The following is a 19,713-nucleotide window of genomic DNA, read 5'->3' as shown; positions in this document are numbered from 1 at the left end:
AATGAGCCGCTTTGTGATATCATAAAGCCCGGAAAACAAACGCTGTAGTCCAAACGAGCTGTTCGTTGTAGTTTTTGAAAAGGGATTTTTTAAAAACGAAATATCTCCCTTTGGAGTGGACTTTGAGATTTGTAACTTTCTAGATCTTTTTTATGCCCAAACATACACACTACACACTGACTAAAATTAAAAAAGTGAAAAAGCATAATAGGACCCCTTTAATTAACAAAATCTCATAGCCAGTTAGACTGACATGTAAACCAGCAAAAATCACATCAGTGTTCACTGAACACTCAGAACCAATTGTGACAGACTGGCAACTAGCCTAAAACTTTTTCACACTGATCCCGGCCCATTGGGCCATATTGTTCAGCCCTAATTGTAATACAGTTGGCAAACATACTAAAGGTGAGAAGCATCAACAGGCTGTGTTTTGAGTCTAGCACCTAGGTAGCATAACAGATTTGACCCATGGCTTTCTATTGTCTAGCAGTTGAGTAACTCTAGTAATTTTCATTATCTTCTTGCTGTCGCTGTTGAGATTATGGTTGTTTAGCATTACAGTCTTATCTAAAATGACTCTGTAATGTTCCTGATAAAAGGAATGTTTTTATGTCAGAGATACCTGATAACACGCACTTAAAACCTAATAAACACACATAAACCGATGTAACTGTTATTGAGATCACAGACAGACCTCATGCAATCACTGTTGTGTCCTTGAATAAAGCATTTGACCTCAGGTTACCTCTGGGAGAAAGTGCCAGCAATAAGTGCACTGTGTGATAAGGCATCTGGAATGAGTCCTGGTCCTATTTCACCACAATTTCCAAAGACAGAAATAAGAAATAATTTGAATACATTTTAATTCCTTTCCATTATGTTAATGAAAATTATGTTTATGTTCACATTAAATAATAAGTATTAGGATGGATGTTCTAAAATGAGCTTCATTTTCTTTTTTCTTTTTTTCATTTCCATTTCATATTTTGCCTTTTGCTTTTGATGTGTAATATGACCTGGACATGTTTTTGAATTGTGCACAACCCAGTCAGAGCCAGATTTTAGTCCCTCAGTTGTGCAGCTTGAGGATATTTGGCCACAGTACCTGAGAATAGTTTCTCTCTCCAGCGGGAGGCTTTTGTTTATCGTCTTCAGTTTTTCCATTTCCTAGTCTAGGGATGAAGTTCAACTCCCAACTGGTCACGTTCTCCCTGTGGGGAACAGGACGTCATGCCTGGTGGCCAGTGTGGGCAGATTTCCATGGTTTTGTTTATGGAGAAATTAAAAAGGAGTGTAACTTGTCCGACTCAAACCCTGTGGGAGCGGTTCAGATTGAGTTGTGTATACCCTAGGCAGCATAAACACAAAAGAAAGACATCACGAAAGAGGTGTTAGATGACACGACATGCGTTCGGTATTTTGGCTGATGTGACTTAAATTTTTTAATATGATGCAGCTTGGCACGTTCGTCCATATAAAAAAAAAAAAAGTCTGATTCACAAAAGAATAATTGTTTTAAACTGAAACTTTTTACTAAACTGCTTCACAAATTGTTTATCTCCAAGTCTTCTTGCAAAACTTTAAGAATTGGATGATATTTTGGAGTTAATGAACTAGTGAACATCTTAAACAGAGATAAATGGCAGTATTTAACTAAACATTTATTTAACTGCAAAAAAGAACATGTAAATAAATTGCCATGTGGGACTTCTGGGAATGCTTATGAGTGATGACTTAAAACAACTTCATCTTTTACATGCAAACAATATATTATGCTTCGAATCGGGCCTGCGATTTGAAATTTTGGTTTGAAATGTTAATGTACACATGCTAACTGTGTGTATATGTTCACAGCTTGGTCTGGAGCGGTACCACGGCGTCGGTATCCTCGGGTTTAACTCGGTCGAGTGGTTTATTGCTGACATCGGGGCTATTTTAGCTGGGTAAGTGTTTATTGTTAGGATGTTTTACACTCTGAACTTTAGTGGTCTTCAAATCAACCATAAACATTCATGCATTCTGCGGTCATAACTCGTGATCAGAACACAGCCTGTGTTTGTCCCAAACCAGGCCCGGTTCTACGGGGGTGCTAGAGGGTGCTAAGCACCCTCAAACGAAATCAAAAGCACCCTCAGTTAAAGCTGTATTAATGGCATTTTTTTGAATATTTGGCAAACTATGGTTTGCGCTCTGGAGATCGATTTTTATGTCAGTGTGTTTTTGCAGCGTTGAGCAATGTTAAATCAGAGGCGTTTAAGTTAGAATTCACTAACCGCTGAAATCACCAGAGTTTTTGTTCTGGTATGTGTTTAGCACAAATCATCTCATTATAACAAAGTGTTGATGCGTTGTGCAGCGTAGAGAACTTTATTGATAATAACGTATCTTTGTGAGATCGCGATGAACTGAGATGACAGCTTTTTAGTGATTATGAACAGAGCGCTCTTTGCGCCATACGGACGCCTATATATATATATATATATGTATGTATATGTATGTTACAGCACCCTCACTAATTTAAGAAGCACCCTCAGTGATTTGATTCTGGAGCCGGGCCTGTCCCAAACAAAGCTTTAATCATTTTCATCAAATAGTGGCTCTGTGGTGCCATGAACTGTCTAGCTGCCTTTATTACTTTAGTAAAGACAGATGGTTAAAGCACAACCTGCACTTGTTAAACAGCATCACGTAGTCTGGGTTGGTAAACATATAGGTGGAGTCAGAATGGTGGGAATGTTGTTAATGTTTGAAGTCGTTTCCTGTTGTAGAACTGCTCGCCGTTTTGGTTACAGTTTTAACAGACTTAAGGATGTTTATTGAGGGATTCTGTATGCCGTTGGCAGGGGGTTTGCTGTGGGCATCTACACCACCAACTCACCCGAGGCGTGCCAGTATGTGGCGGAGAACTGCCAGGCCAACATCCTTGTGGTGGAAAACCACAAACAGCTTCAGAAGATCTTGCAGGTAATGAGAGTGAAGGACCTATCTAGAACCTTTTCTAAATACACTCAGATCAGAACTTTTAACTACACTACTATTCAGAGGTTTGGAGTCGGTGGGGATTTTACACTGTGACATTATTTTTAAGGCAGTTAAACACATGTATGCCCTAAATCTCATAATTCATAAATGTTAATTGCCCTGCCTTTTGTCAATATGATTGTATGAAGTATATAGATAAAGAAAAACAAATACAAAAAAAATACAATACTACTCATTAAACTAGTAATTTCTGGTGCCAGTTCTCAGATCCTGAGAAGGATCTTCAGGGTCTCTAGTTTAATCAGACGTTCAGTACCTGCTGATTAAACACATCAAAAATTAGGTCTCCATCTGCTGTTGTTTTTTTTCCTGATGATCTCTTATTCTGTGTCTTTGCGCTTCATTTAAGGTCCAGGACAAATTACCGCACCTAAAAGCCATTATCCAATACAAAGATGAGCTGAAAGAGAAAAAGCCCAATCTCTACACGGTACATTTGATTAGTCAAATATTTCAATTCAGCCCTCAGGCCTTAATCTTTCATTTTAATCCCCCTCCATTACTAATTGAAATCTGACATTTGCTATGTAAATATCCGATGCACGTAGTGGGCAGAGTTTATGGAGCTGGGCCGCGATGAGCCTGATGCTCAGCTGGATGATATCATCAGCTCCCAGAAACCCAATCAGTGCTGCACACTGATCTACACATCCGGAACCACGGGCCAGCCGAAGGGAGTCATGCTTAGTCACGACAATGTGAGTTGAATGCAAAACATAGCCCATATTTAACCCACAACATCCATAATAACTCAAAAACAAGGGTTTACATGAGTCACCAGTCATTCTCAGCACTAAAATGTTCTCTCTCCTCCTATAGCTCACATGGACAGCATTTGCAACTGGCCGAGATGTGAGCCTGACAGATGCAGATAAGCTACAGGAAGTGGTCGTGAGTTACCTGCCACTCAGCCATATTGCTGCACAGATGATTGACGTCTGGCTTCCCATGAAAGCAGGAGGAGTCACATACTTTGCACAGCCCGATGCACTAAAGGTACACTTATATAATGCTTAGCTCAGCTTTTCCATCACAGGAATAAATAACATGTTTAAATATATTAAAATAGAAAGCATTTATTTTTAGTATTTCGCAATATTAGTATTTTTACTGTGCTTTTGATCAAATAAATGCGGCTTGGTGAGCATAAAAGACTTCTTTCAAAAACATTAATAAGTCTAGTGTACATATTAGTGAAGGCACTTCCTGTTTTCCTCCCCAATCTCTCTGTTTTGTGTACGTAAATGAAGGTCCTTCTAAAGACTAAATCTTGTTAGTTTAAACCAACTGTAGAATCCTTTTAAAGAGATTTTTCACTGTTTCTTTTGATGAAACGTAAGCCTTAGTCATGCAGCTCACTCACACAGAAAGGCTTTTGTGAAGTGTTTCATTTTCAGAAAACAAGCCAAAGCTGTATGCAGATCTGCTGATATTATATTAAAACGGGTGTATGATGTGTGTCCTGTGATCTGAAGAAGCTACTGCCTCAATCTGTGGGTTTCAATGTAGCGCTACAGTGCTGTTTTATAATAGAGTAATTGATTTAGGATAACAGGAACAGAAATTGATATGACATACCTGCTTGTGTCACCTGATACAACCCTGGGTGTGTCAACTGATGTTGGCATATACACGTGAACATGAACCCTTTGGCAAACCATGTGGAGACTGCTTACATGCGTATTAATAGAAGTCACTGTATGTTCCAGGGTTCTTTGGTTAACACTCTACGAGAGATACGCCCTACCGCGTTCATGGGTGTCCCGCGGGTGTGGGAGAAGATGCAGGAAAAGATGAAGTCGATTGGAGCCAAATCGTCCACCGTGCGCCGGAAGGTGGCATCCTGGGCCAAAGACGTGGGCCTGCAGACCAACCTCAACAAAATGGAGCTGTATGTACATGCACACAGACACAAAACAAGGTAGAAACATTTAGACACAAACATGACTGTCAGTCATTAACATATGACACCCATTTTTAACTGTCTGCAATTTATTTCACTTATATAGTTAGATCCAAAAAGCCTGAGACCACACTGAAAATCTGGGATTCAAAATCTGGTTTAAACCGGTTTTTAGAAACTTTAAACATTTAATATTAAGAAATAAAAAAAATTATTAAAATAAAATATTTATTTATATTAAATACTTGTGAAGTTAGATTTCTTTCTTCTCAAACTGTTATGTTGATAATATTATTTAAATAAATAAAAATGTTAATAAATTAGAAAAATGCTAAAAGTGGTCTAGGCAAGTCGACTTAAGTGGAAAAAATACAATGCTACAAAAAAGTAAAATATGGCTTCTTAATTTATCTATTTTGAACCTCGTTTTAGAAATTTTAAACATTTAAAAAATTTTAATGGTTTAAATCATTAAAATAACATTCTAGAACAATTAATACTACTTAATAAAAGTAAAATATTAAAATATTTATTATATTTAGAATATTTGTGATGTCAGATTTCATTCCTAAATAATAAAATACTAATAAATTAAAGACTTTTTAAACTTTAAGCAAACTTTTATTCTGCTAATATTGATTTAAATCGAAAATTATATTAAATTAGAAAAAAATGATTAGTTATGAATATTGATACATCACTTAGTGAAATTTTATAACATGAAATAATGTTAGTATAAATTGTAGGCTGTTTTAATAAAGAGAGATGGTCTTGTGTCCTCAGTAATGGCAGCCTGTCCAGAAAGCCATTAAACTATCGACTGGCGAAGCGTCTGGTGTTCCGGAAGGTTCGGAAGGCGCTGGGGCTGGATCGCTGTACGAGGTGCTACACGGGAGCAGCTCCCATAACCAAAGACACGCTGGAGTTTTTCCTCAGTCTGGACATTCCTCTGTTTGAGCTCTATGGCATGAGTGAGAGCTCTGGACCGCACACCATCTCACTGCCCGATGCATTCAGACTCACCAGGTACTGAAACCTTCATTTGTTTAAAGCTAGTTTAGTCACTTCAGCTTGAACTTCTAGTTTATTTCTCACTTGCATCTCTTTCTCAGCTGTGGAAAGGTAATTTCAGGCTGCAAGACGAAGATCTTCAACCCGGATGCCGATGGCAATGGAGAGATTTGTTTCTGGGGCCGTCATGTGTTCATGGGCTACTTGAATATGCCCGATAAAACCGAAGAGGCTCTGGATGCAGATGGCTGGCTGCACTCGGGTGACCTCGGAAAACATGACCAGGATGACTTCCTGTTTATCACCGGACGCATTAAAGGTAATGACCATCAATCAAAAACAGATTTGTACTTCCTCTTATTCACTGGAACTGAAACCACTGAGCAGTTTATAATTTCACTTTAACACAGATTTCAATGTGATTTAGTCTGGTGCATGTAATGAAGTTTATGTTTGTATCCCAGAACTGATCATCACAGCCGGAGGTGAAAATATTCCCCCAGTGCCCATTGAGGATGCTGTTAAAGAGGCCGTTCCGCTCATTAGCAATGCCATGCTTATCGGAGACAAGAGAAAGTTCCTCTCCATGCTGCTCACCATTAAGGTATCAGTACAGGGCAGACGACCCCAAAATAAACCTCTGTGTTAAGGTTGTCCACTATTAACCTAACCAGGTACAATGTGATAGAGCAACAAGTGATCTTATCCACAAATCTGAGCCGATGTCATGCTCTCCTGAACGTGAATGCTGTAAATCTAATCAGAACATCTCATCCAAGGGCTCTTACACAAAGAGAGTTGGGTTATGTAAGTTTACTGAGAGATAACACTCATTTTAAAGATGCATGAGTACATTTTTACTACACTCTAATGAGATCATATCAGTATGATCAAGTGATAAATGTTTTAAGTGTTATCAAACAGCGTTCATAAACTTAAAGCCGCTGACTACTAGTGGACAAAGAGTGTAACTACACGTTCTGCGGTTTTTCTCGGCATCACTGCGCCCCCTGGTGGCAACCAACAATACTAAAAAAAATCTGTTTATAAATTGAAAAATGTAACTAATTAGTGGCGTTTGCTAAGGGAAGTGAGCACTAGTATTATAATATATACTTAATAAATACTTAATGTTGCTCATATAATATTTCCTTAGGTGTGTAACTTGTCCCGTACCATTGTATTCTGATATGAATAATGACTCAAAAATGGTGGTTTGTTGAGTACATGTGATATTACTTCTCTAAAACACTGGATTTACAGTTTTTACGCAGTGGACAATAAAAAAAAATGGTTAAATGAGGGAACCGCATCATTTCTAGAGACCAAATTAAGAGAAACCCTAGCAACTGCATAGCACGTATTCGGAACACCTGATTAAAAGCCGTCGGAACACGTTAAAGGCTCAATATGTAAGATGTTTTTATTAAAATATCCAAAAACCACTAGAACAGTGTTATATATTTTGCTGACTTGTGTACTTACATTATCCCAAATGTTTCGAAGAATGTTTAAAATTCAGAGAAATAATCTATTTTAACTAGTGAACCGGAGCATGTCCATAGTTTCATTGGGTCGCCTGCCAATGACGTCATAACCCCTCGAAAGACGCTTTAATATGTTGTGCGTTTTATTAGACCGGTGACGACCGCACAGAGTAGCATAATAACAGCTTTTTTTTGCTTTTTTTCCCCACATACGCACAACCAAGGAGCGGACGCGGTCGACTGTGGCATAATAAAAGCTCCGCTGCTTTCGAGCCGTGTCACGCTCGTTCAGCGGCCTCGTTTCGCTTCGACGGCTTCTTCTTCTTCTAATAACGTTTTATGGCGGATGGCAAACCAGCTTCTGGTGCCGCTTCGACGGCTTTCAGCCTCACCCTGCTTCATTCTACTACGTTAATAAATCATTAGCTCATCCATGAACATGATTTCTGCCCGAGTCCCGTCGGATTGCATCGGTTGTGGGGATGAAGACGACAACTCCCATGATTCCACACTCAGTCACTGCGTCATCAAACTACGCCTTTGCCTCTTTGTTTATTTTGAATACGCGCCCTCCAGCAGCGAAAATTACATATTGTGCCTTTAATAACCAAATATTTGTGCACTGGCAACCACAACAACACCTTAGCATCATGACGGAGTGCTTTGCACACACGAGCACAATTTAGACTTAAACTGCGATTTAACGTTAATTACATATTGACGGGGAAATGTTTTAATAAAAGACGTATTTATATTTAATCCAATATACATAACTTACCGTTAGAAAATGCTGATGGCTCTTCTGTTTTTGCTCTCAGTGTCAGGTAAACAACGAAACGGGCGCTCCCGAAGACGAACTGACTCCTGAGGCGGTGGAGTTGTGTCGTAAACTCGGCAGCAACTCCACGCGAGTCAGCGAGATCGCCGGTGGCCGTGACCGAGTCGTATACGCGGCTATTCAAGAAGGCATCAACCGCGTCAACGAGAAAGCCACCTCTAACGCCCAGCGCATCCAGAAATGGACCGTTTTGGAGAAGGATTTCTCTATCCTTGGCGGAGAGCTGGGTACGTTTCCTAGTAATTAACTTTTTGTGTGTTATTTAAGGCTTTTGTGAGTAAGGCTTTTATGTTGATTTAAAGTCTATATAGGCTGTTTGTTTAGCTGTTTTAAACTCTCTCTCACAGGTCCCACGATGAAGCTCAAGAGGCCAGTGGTCATGAAGATGTACAAAGACCAGATTGAGAACTTTTACAAAGAAGTCTTGACCCCAACCACCCCAGACAACCCTCTGCCTCCTAAATAGGTGTCCAACAAAAGGCCTTGTCACCCACTTCAGAGATAGGAGACGAAGGGACTGACATGGTCTAAAAAACACACTTACATAGGAACACCACTCAGACCTTGTGTTTTGATTGTGTCCATTTTTGAGTTAATATTTGTTCAGGGTTTTGTAATTGTTGTTCATTTCATACTGTTTACATTTTTCTGTATTATAGCAAGAAGGAAAACATGTTTATAAAAAACAAAAACTTTGTTATTTTTGTGGTGATTTACTATTTATTTTCTTGCCTAATTATAATGAAGTGTCTTTTAAGCCATGTTCTTGATTTATATGTAAGTGCAGGTGACTTGAATGTCTGTGTTCAAAGATACCAGTTAATGTATGGTTAAATTTATCAACAAAGTTTGAGAAATCTTAATACCTAACAAGCAAGCTTACACATCAGGCATGACTGAATACTTTGAGAAAAGCATTTTGTGGTTGTGCTCTTTCGTCAACGGCACTGCTGCCACCAAAAACACTGATTGTTTAAAGGAAACTAGGTGTTTGTTAAGGAACAACCTCGAGACATTCTGTGAAGATCATTTAGCAAGAATCCCGTTCCATATAAGCCATAAATGTTTCTGTTTGTATGTTTTTTGTAACCAAATGTGTCATTTGAATGTTTGTTTCGCTTATGCAGTTGGTTAATTTTGTCATTTGAATTCTTTGTAAAATGAATCCATTATATAGTGTAAATACATATTCCATACATTTGTTTTTCTGATTTGATGCTTTGCTGCGTCACTCTGACAATCCTCAGTAGCAAGAGGTTGGATGTCATGCAGTCTCGTGTCAGCATGAGCTTTATGAAAAACCATATAATCTGGATTGAGAGAACAGGTTAATATTTATTTTATGAAAAAAGGGATGTGAAGGAGCTGGTGTGAGGAGGTCAGAATTTGATTCGCCAAGCTATGTTGCATTATTGTTTGCTTTGCATGTGCAATAAGGATATTTCGACCAAAAATGTAACTGATTTTATTTCATTTGTATACTGCATAGTAAAAATGATAACAATGCAATATAAAAAAGCATATGGGTTGATCAAAGAGGTTAAATGATCGAACTTTGGAAAGTTTGTGAATTGGGAAGTGCTATTTAATCAGTCAAGTGCAAAAACAACTGCAAATCATTTAATGCAAACCCAAAGATATGATTTTCCCTCTGTAAATAGATTAGTTTTAACTCACTAAAGAGCTTTCCTCAAATACTGGACCTGTTACTTAAGTGTGTATACTCTCTGACGGCATAGCATGACCACAGCAAGGCCTTTTGTAAATAAGAAGACTTTTAGTTTAATTTGTGCATGAAATGAGACAAGTTGTTTGCTCAATCAGAATTGGTGAGAATGAAGGTAGAGCTAGTAAGTGATTTCCTTTCTTCTATCTGGGATTTATATTATGGTTTCAGCTAAATTACTCTAAATTATATATTATTAATATTTTTTTTATTTAAATGATTTGTTTCTTTTTAGACAAAAATACTGTGACGGTTTAATGTAAGTCTGATCTAGATTTGGACCAGCTTGCAGGGCAGTCCATTTAGAAATGTGCAAACATGAACATGACGTGAAGTCTCAGACTGTGAAAGGTTTGCCTGGTTTTACCTGACTCTGAAAACTCTTGAACTGGGTGACAATTTGTTGTGTAGTGTGACGTTAAGGGTTTCTGAAACGTGCATGTCATTGTTGAATCTGGATTACTGAACATAGTTGATTTTGGGAGATGGAACTCCAGGTTTCTACTTGTATGTATGTGTGAATTATCCCTTTACTGGACAATAAATGTGATATAACCATGATCAAATCTTGAAAGGTCTTGTCCTTCGACTTGAAATGAATATTAATTGGTCACCAGGATCAAAAATCGCTCATAGCTGACTAGGCACATGTCATGTGTATAGTGTCATTTCAATGGAATACAGCTAGTAACTACTCTTTGAGATTTTCTATACTTTGGCTAATGTTTTATGATTATTTTAGGATTGTTTAAAAAAAAAAAAGATAATTAAAAAAAATTAGATCAGATGATGAGCTTGTAATAATTGTTAACCCAGAGCGATTTATTACCACAATGTGTATCAGGGCTTCATAAACCTGGGTTAAAATTTGATTACAAATTAACAAATTAATAGAAACAGTGAGGATGCACTGAACTGATAAAAAGTGGCAGTACAGACATGATAGAAGATTTAGATTTCAAATAAATGCTTTTAATTCCCTAAAAATTAGGGCTGTCAAATGATTAATCGCATTCAAAATAGAAGTTTTTGTTTACAGAATATATGTGCGTGTACTGTGTATATTTATTATGTATATATAAATATACACACATGCATGTATATATTTAAGAAAAACGTTGTTTATATATTAAATATATTTATAAATAATATGAATTATATGAATATACATATATGCATGTAAACACATGTAATATTTTCAAAATATATACATGCCTGTGTGTGTATTTATATATACATAGTAAATATACACAGTACACATATATTATGTAAACAAAAACTTTTATTTTGGATGCGATTAATCATTTGACAGCACTACTAAAAATACTTTAAAAATGTATCACAGTTTCTACAAAAAAACATTAAGCAGCAGATAATAATATAAAATGTTTCTTAACGACCAAATAAGTATGAGGATGATTAGAAGGATCATGTGACGCTGAAGACTAGACTAATGGCTGCCGAAAATTCAGTTTATCCACCACAGGAATAAATTACTTAAAAAAAATAAAAAAAACATTAAAATACATTAATTTTAAATTGCGATAAGGTGTCACAATATTACGGTTTTACCTGAATTTATCAAATAAATAATTGTAAATATTCATAAAATAAAACGCAATAAATGTACCTGTAATACAATACTTAACCTGAGATTTATAGATGATTAAGCAGTTTAGATGGCTCCTAACAATGAAACTAGTAATAAAAGACGCTGTGAACAGTACTCAATTGACTTTATTCATAATATGATTTTGCAATAAAAACATAAAAAGTAACAACTTTTGCCCTTATTACAACTTGCATCAAATGGCCACATGGTGGCATTGTATGCCAAGTTTAACACGTCATACTAAAGGTTACTCTTCTGTTCAGATCACGGAAGGTTTTCTATCACGTTATCAGTACATGTAAAAACCCAGACCTCCCCAAACCCCACGGATAAATACAGCAAGTTTTTCCTCGCTCACAAACACAAATAAAACCACCACTGACTGACAAAAGACAGCTCTCTGAACCTGCAAGCGAAGTATGTGAAAATGATGCAGTATTAACCGTCGATTAATGTTTCCTCAGACTCCTGTAGATAAGACGCCCACTGTCTACTATACATGTGTATCTGTGTAACATGACTGTCTGAAATATTTGCCCCTCCATTAGTGTTACTTTGCTGCATCCCATGTACAAAACACAGAGGTTCTCCACTTTTCTGCCTGAAAAAAAAAAGAAAAGCTTAGCTTGTTTTAACCATGTGACAAGTGCCACAAAACCACTCGAAGACAAGCAAACCAGCTTTTCAGCACGGTTTAAATCAAATACATTAACAAATACTTGTTCATTTCGCAAATCTGCAGTCCTCCCCTTGTAGTGGATAATAATGAGGCTACAACAAAACAGATGCTAGATGTCAACTTGTAGAAATTCAACTCTGATATACAAACACACCCTGCCATGAACTCATAAATTGGCCTGAAGTAACATTTTCAAGTTCTGATGGTCACGTTTACAGTCTATGAGGATATAATGTGCAGATACAGAGGAAAAAAAACAAAAGAACTAAAATTCCGTAAAAACTGGCATTTCTTGACAACAATTGACAAATTAATATCATATTGCATGTAAATATGTATAAAACTATTAAAAATACAATTTAGACAATTAAGTCTTTGAGTCAACAAAGCCAAAAGTGCAGAGGTACATAAATAAAAAATAACCCCCTCAAATAATGTTTAAAAAAACAGCAACAACAACAACCGGGTGTGCTCTTTTCAGAGCTGCCACTCAAGTTCACTGAACTCAACCCCCTTTGCCTCGTGTCCCACCTCTTTATGACAGGCTGACCTGAACCAGTATCCGGTCAAAGGTTAAAGTTCACACACCAAGAACTGGGAGTCAAAAGTTCACACACATGACACTCAAGCATTCTCTCGCTGAAAACCGCACAAATATGCTAAATCAGTACAAAGCCATAAACATTTTTGTTCGTTAACATTCAGGCGAATCAGCTAGAGATTCAAAACCCGTGCAAACGACACTCCCAGACTCTCGCAGGGTGAAGTTAAGGGCATGTGGTCTGCAGCTCAGGCCACGGAGCCTCTTAAAGCTATTAGCATAACAATGGACACAGAGGTGAAGTCAGTGAAGTCGAGATATAGTCGCTCTGAGAGAGAGTCAGAGTCAGAAGCACAGTGAATCTACAGACTGCTGTTTCAGGGGCCACATGAGAGGAAAACAGCGCGTCTCGTCCTTTTCTTTTGTCTCTCCCGCTTAGTCTAATGAATAAACCAGATATGATGACAGAAAACACTGAGATCAACACAGATTTCCAAATACTTTCACAAGCTGCACTAGCAATGCACGACATTTAAGTTCTAAGGCCCGTTTGGCGAACACATAAATGAGGATTGATACATATTGGCATACAAATCGGAATCACCCTGGGACGATATCCAGGGATCCCACATATACAGAAGGATTGACTAAAGTCGGAGTGAAAGATAACACTGCTGTAATTCCTAAGAGCACAAATGAGATGGTGTGAAAAAGGCACTAAGACTAGCCCTAGAGGATAAAAAGCGATACATTCATGGCTTGCGGGGCTTCCTTTTCCGACCACAATCAAAAATACCTTGAAAAACATTGGTACAAAAATAAAATATAAAAGGTTGCAACCCTTGATGCATCAGTGCGTATGGCTACAGGGAGACTTTTTTTTCTTTCCGGCTGATTCGAATATGACCCTCTTAGCAGTTCTGGCCCCGTTAAGAAGAGAACTTTCTGTCCAACAGGATACTGAGGAGGAGAGAAGAAGTTTTGTAGTGTTGGTACATAGCTGCACTTCCTCCTCAAAATACTGTACGTTTCACTCCTTTTCGTGATTTCCCACTGTTTTATTTCCTGTGAACAGATTTTCACCTTTTGTAGCCCTCTCTCAGGACAAAAGAAGTGAAAAAGGGCAGCCCTCCCCCTCCCCCCAGTCTCGATGGACTTCCTGTCATGTGGCGGTGGCCTCCAGGTAGCTCTGTAGTTTACGGACAGTTGACTCATCCAATGAGAAAAGGTCAAAGTCAAAAGTTGTGTTGGTGACATTAAAGTGGCCGGTCTCCTCGATGAGGTTCACGATCTGGAGGCAGGAAACGGGTCAATGGTTTTTATTCAAAGCCTTTACACAAACGCAAGCTATTTCAATTCACACGCAAACACCCACCTGCTGTAGAACGTTACGCTCTCTTAACGCCATCAGCCTGCGATGAAGGTCTACCAGCTCTTCAGTGTACGCCTGGAAAAAAAAAAGAGGAGAGGAAGATGTCAGGAACAAGAGAACAGAAGGTCTGATTTTACTCTAAAGACACATAAAAGCTTGTTTTAGCACTGAAACTATTAACATCACCCATAGTTTTACAAACTACTATTAGCAACATGATGTCTTGCATTGTGCAGACTGAATGGACCTTAGGTACAACACTAGTGAACTGCCTCCGGAAACGGAGGTGTAAAAAAAATATATATATATTTTATTAATTAAATAAAATAAATAAATAAATAAATAATACAAACCATTGTTGCTATTATATAATAAAAGTAGTTGTTATTGTATTTCAAAACATGCCTTATTAAAAATAATAATAATAATAATAATAATAATACAAACCATTGTTGCTATTATTTAACAATAAAAGTAGTTGTTGTTGTATTTGTATTTAATGTATTTTATTTCCATAATATTTTATTGAAATTCAACATATTACATAATTTAATTTATTAGAATTTAATTATTTCTATTATTATTATTATTATATTACAATTTAATTGTATTTTTAAATTATATAAGAAGAAGAAAAAATGCTGTTTTTAATAATAAAAGTAATGGTTGTTGTTATATTTTTATGCATATATTTTTTACTGTAATTTAATTACAATTTTGAATTAATAACAGTTATTATATCATTTACTTACATAATTTCCTACAATTTAATTATAATTTTAACTTATAAAAATGATAGCAATAAGAACGATATAAATTATTATTGTAGCTGCTTTATTACTATAATTACTATTATATTCATATCTGAAAAAATATATAGTTTAAATCTAATTAAACTGAATATTAATTGAAAATGTTGCTGTTACGCATTTTTTTATGCTTATTAGAGAATCAGACTTTCCTGGAGCTCAGTAGAGCATGGCACTAGCAACGCCAAGGTCATGGGTTTGATTCCCAAGGAAAGCAAGAAGTGGTAAAATGTAAATGTGCATTCGATGAAAGCGGCAAATTTATACATGTAAATGTAATGTAATGTATCACTTTATTAGCTTAGCAACATGCTAATGGAAAACTCTATTGAAACCATATTCAACTAAAGTTCCATTTCAGTTAGTAATCCTTAAGAGGGCACATATGTGGGCAGCAGACAGCAAAGCAAGGTTCTGGAAGTTGGGTGAAAATGATTAAACAGAAATAACTTATGGGAGTGAGAGGTGGAAAATTAAAAGGTTGATTTACCCTTCCTACCTTGTCGTATCCCTTCTTCAGGATCTTTTCTTGTCGTAAACAAGGGTCTGGACTCTTTCTGCCTGACACCTGTATGATAGACAGCCAAAAGGAAACAGAGAGGAAAGGAACAAGATGGAGAAAAGAAAGAAAAAAAATCATACGGATGGACTAAAGAAGAGGTTTAAAGAATGAGTAATCAAGACATTGATCTATTGCAGTGTTTTTCCAGTAAGAGTGGACCAGTGCCTGGAGCGCTGCTCCAAATCCCAGTAATCTGACTGACAGCACCCAGTTAAACAGCATTCCACAGTCATTGGATCAAAAGCTGCGTGTCGCCACCACATTTCAGCACTGGGCGCAGCGTAATCCAAGAACTAATGCCAATCGTCCATCATCCCACAGTCAACAATCAAGTTACAAAAGAGTAAAACAGTGTGTGCTGCAAACTGAACGATCGGCATGACTGAATGAATAAACACACCAATTGGATGACCGTCAAGGCTTAACAAGAAGCCGCCACAGTCCTGAGTATCAGTTCACCTTGTTGTTGGTGGTGCTGTGTTTCGGTGGCGGCGCTGGTGGGTCTCGACTGGGACGCTGTGGCCCGTCACTGCAGTCACTCTCGCTGTCTAAGCTCAGCCTGTGAAGAGCAAATATCAAAGAGTTAAACTCTGGGAGGAAATTAAAGGATTAACCAAGCAAAAAATGAAAATTCTGTCATATACACTACCAGTCAAAAGTTTTTCAACAGGATGATTTGTAATGTTTTTTAAAGAAGTCTCTTCTGCTTACCAAGCCTGCGTTTATTTGATCCAAAATACAGCAAAAACAGTAACATTTTGAAATATTTTTACTATTTAAAATAACTGTTTTCTATTTGAATTTATTTTAAAATGTAATTTATTCCTAGGATTTCAAAGCTGAATTTTTATCATTACTCCAGTCATATGATCCTTCAGAAATCATTCTAATATTCTGATTTTCTGCTCAAAAAACATTTTATTATTATTATTATTATTATTATTGTTGTTGAAAACAGCTGAGTATAATTTTTTCAGGTTTCTTTGATGAATAGAAAGTTCAGAAGAACAGCATTTATCTGAAATAGAAATCTTTTGTAACATTGTCTTTATCATTACTTTTCATCAATGTAAAGCATCCTTGCTAAATAAAAGTATTAATTTCTATAACCCGACATTATATAAATAGTGTATAATGTTACAAAAGCTTTTTATTTCATATAAATGCTGATCTTTGGATCTTTCTATTCAAAGAATCCTGAAAAAATGTACTCAACCGTTTTAAATATTGATAATATTAAAAAATGCTTCTTGAACAGCAAATCAGCATATTAGAATTATTTCTGAAGGATCATGTGACACTGAAGACTGGAGTAGGTCTAATGATGCTGAAAATGTAGCTTTGATCACAAGAATAAATTACATTTGAAAATATATTCAAATAGAAAGCAGTTATTTTAAATAGTAAAAATATTTCACAATATTACTGCTTTTGCTGTATTTTGGATCAAATAAATGCAGGCTTGGTGAGCAGAAGAGAATTCTTTAAAAAACATTTTAAAAAATTACTGTTCAAAAACTTTTGACTGGTAGTGTACATAACTTTAAGGATGTTTACTTTTCATGAAAGAACAGTTTTTAATGTCCTGCTCACTCTTTCCCATATAATTACAATGAATGGGAAGTGAAGCTTTCAAGCTTCAAAAAAGACACAAAGGCAGTGTAAAAGTGGTCCATACGGCTTGTGCACTATATTCCAAATCTTCTGAAGGCATACAATACACGTGTAAGGAGCAGACTGAAATTTAAGTTGTTATTCACTGAGAATCCTCCAGTGAGCTGTTAACTGCTGCAAATGGATGTCATATTTCTAAACGAATCATTCAGACCAGTTCTGTCAACTGGATGAACAGATTCATTGAAAAGATCTGATGCAAAAAAAAGTGATTAATGATTTATTCACAAATCAGATAATATTATTTCTCTTTTTAACGCTACTAGAACCAAGTCAAAGATTTTCAATAAATAATTTAAATTTTAAACAAATCTATAATGGTTTCAGAAGACATGAAATATAGTGCATACATCACATTGACCACTTTTAATGAGTCACATGAACCACGTTTTTACAATACTTTGACAATTTGCAATTTGACAGCACCATACTTCAATTTCAATATTAAAAATACATATTTAAAAAATAAATAAAAAATAAAAAAATCACAAAAAAATTCATAATAGGAAGAAAGATTCATTAAGGTTTGGAACAATATGAGAAAGAGTAAATGGTTTTCTTTTTTGGATAAGCTATTCGATTTAAATTTTCTGAATAATTTTAATTAAATCTGAATGAATAGATTTCATTTGAAAGAATAATTATAGTAAACAATAAACACTGAAAGAAAATCCAATTCTACCATTCATCTCACACTACCAGCCACACAAAAATAAGTCTTTCAAAGCAGCTCAGCAACACTTGAGTGAGATGAAGAATAGAGAGAGGCGTATGCAGTGAAGTGTTTACTCGGAGCAAACAAATCCGTTCTCCGCCTCTGCTAACATTGATTACAGGGACTTAAAGCATCTGAAAGACCCGCTTAAACAAACATTGATAGGAAAGAGGGAGAATGACCTGGAGTCTCGACTGGGCAGGTTGTTCTTGACTGGCGTCTCTGTGTCTGAGCTGCTATCGTCATCATCAGACTCCTCCGACTGGAGGTCCTCCACCATAGAGCGCAGCGGGCCTAAAGACCAAAGTCCACAATGAGCTTCTGCAACATTTACGGTGGTTTGATTGAACTTTCAAAATCCCACTTTAAAGGTGAAGTGTGTTTCCTTAAAACTTCTCGCACCTGCCATTGGTTAGACAAACAAATGGTCTCACCCAAATTTACTTTATTAGTTAAGCCAATGTTCTGTGTTGGACTGGATGTTACAAATAAAATTTAAAAGGAACAAGGATTTTTATTATTGGCAAATTACATGCATAACCTTTTTTAAAAATGCCCCTCGTTCCTTCATTTTTAAGGAAGTTCCTTGTTCTGACACGTCCTTAACCCTCTCCACGGCAATCGATCAAAGCAGCAGACTGTTAACCTTGAGTTAAAGTGTAGTAGGGAAATCTATTTATGGATCTGACTGTTTCTTATCAGGACACTCCCTGCAGTAAAAGAGCAGGTCCTACCTTGGCCTTGTTTCTGCTGTGGCTCAAAGTCTGAATCGGAGCTGGACTCTGAGCTGGAGCTGGAATTAGACGGGCTGGAAGGTGCTGACTGCTGTAGGAAGGAGCGGACAGGACACAAATTAAAGATTTTGGTTATCACAATGTCAGCTTTAGGTCAGGAGTTGGCAACCTTTTTAACATGTTAAATTAAATTTGTAGATATTTAACAATAGAATTTATGTATTTATTAATTATATAAATGTATAAATTAAATATATTAATTATAAATAAATATTTTTGTGGGGGAAAAAAACATTTTAACATTGTGTCAAGCCCTGACTTAAAAAAAAAAAAAAGTTTAATTAATAAATATTGTGGAGGAAATGACAAATGAAATTAACACTTTGTTTAAAAGGTTGCCAACTATTTTAACTAAATAAATACATTATATTGTTTAAGATAGATAGATAAATAAATAAATGTAAGACTTTCTTAAAAAGGTTGGCCAACCCTCACCTATTCTACATAAATACATAAACACATTATTTAATTAATTAAATTGTGATAACTTTAAAATTTAATTTAACACTGTAATAAAAAGGTTGAAAACCCCTAACTTATTTTAAATAAATAAACAAATACATCGTATTGAAAAAAAAAACTGTAAAAAATTTTAAAAGTTAGCCCTCACTTATATTAATTATTTAAATGTAATTGTGAAAAAATACATATTCAGTTTAATGCTTTTTTAAAAAGGCTGCCAACCCCTAACTTATTTTAAATAAATAAATAAATGTGACCCTGGACCACAAAACCAGTCTTAAGTCGCTGCGGTATATTTGTAGCAATAGCCAAAAAAACATTGTATGGGTCAAAATTATAGATTTTTCTTTTATGCCAAAAATCATTTGGATATTAAGTAAAGATCATGTTCCATGAAGATATTTTGTAAATTTCCTACTGTAAATATATCAAAACTTAATTTTTGATTAGTAATATGCATTGCTAAAGACTTCATTTGGACAA

General features: G+C 36.1%; 2 protein-coding genes across 4 annotated transcripts in view; one reads left to right on the top strand and one right to left on the bottom strand.

The window, feature by feature from the left end:
- Positions 1 to 10,571, top strand: part of LOC107731199 (long-chain-fatty-acid--CoA ligase ACSBG2-like) — an 18,403-nt gene extending 7,832 nt beyond the window's left edge. The window contains exons 5-15 of one of the 2 annotated variants that reach the window (XM_016542206.1): positions 1,858 to 1,946; positions 2,847 to 2,967; positions 3,395 to 3,475; positions 3,594 to 3,743; positions 3,865 to 4,041; positions 4,755 to 4,966; positions 5,732 to 5,974; positions 6,061 to 6,278; positions 6,424 to 6,563; positions 8,265 to 8,511; positions 8,632 to 10,571. In XM_016542206.1, the coding sequence (XP_016397692.1) occupies positions 1,858 to 1,946; positions 2,847 to 2,967; positions 3,395 to 3,475; positions 3,594 to 3,743; positions 3,865 to 4,041; positions 4,755 to 4,966; positions 5,732 to 5,974; positions 6,061 to 6,278; positions 6,424 to 6,563; positions 8,265 to 8,511; positions 8,632 to 8,750 (1,797 nt within the window). In that variant the 3' untranslated portion in view covers positions 8,751 to 10,571. The remainder of the gene's footprint in view (positions 1 to 1,857; positions 1,947 to 2,846; positions 2,968 to 3,394; positions 3,476 to 3,593; positions 3,744 to 3,864; positions 4,042 to 4,754; positions 4,967 to 5,731; positions 5,975 to 6,060; positions 6,279 to 6,423; positions 6,564 to 8,264; positions 8,512 to 8,631) is intronic. The other variant, XM_016542207.1, reaches the window with a different exon arrangement.
- Positions 10,572 to 11,732: 1,161 nt separating this feature from the next.
- Positions 11,733 to 19,713, bottom strand: part of mllt1a (MLLT1 super elongation complex subunit a) — a 21,499-nt gene continuing 13,518 nt past the window's right edge. Inside the window, exons 7-12 of one of the 2 annotated variants that reach the window (XM_016542208.1) lie at positions 18,709 to 18,799; positions 18,157 to 18,268; positions 16,045 to 16,144; positions 15,514 to 15,591; positions 14,218 to 14,289; positions 11,733 to 14,133 (exon numbers count right to left, since the gene is read on the bottom strand). In XM_016542208.1, coding sequence (XP_016397694.1) covers positions 14,005 to 14,133; positions 14,218 to 14,289; positions 15,514 to 15,591; positions 16,045 to 16,144; positions 18,157 to 18,268; positions 18,709 to 18,799 — 582 coding nt within the window. In that variant the 3' untranslated portion in view covers positions 11,733 to 14,004. The remainder of the gene's footprint in view (positions 14,134 to 14,217; positions 14,290 to 15,513; positions 15,592 to 16,044; positions 16,145 to 18,156; positions 18,269 to 18,708; positions 18,800 to 19,713) is intronic. The other variant, XM_016542209.1, reaches the window with a different exon arrangement.

The sequence above is a fragment of the Sinocyclocheilus rhinocerous genome, unplaced genomic scaffold, assembly GCF_001515625.1.
Source record: "Sinocyclocheilus rhinocerous isolate Xijiao unplaced genomic scaffold, SAMN03320098_v1.1 scaffold1600, whole genome shotgun sequence".
NCBI classification, from domain to species: domain Eukaryota; kingdom Metazoa; phylum Chordata; class Actinopteri; order Cypriniformes; family Cyprinidae; genus Sinocyclocheilus; species Sinocyclocheilus rhinocerous.
Note: the sequence above shows the minus strand (reverse complement) of the source record. Positions and strands in the feature narration are given on the sequence as shown.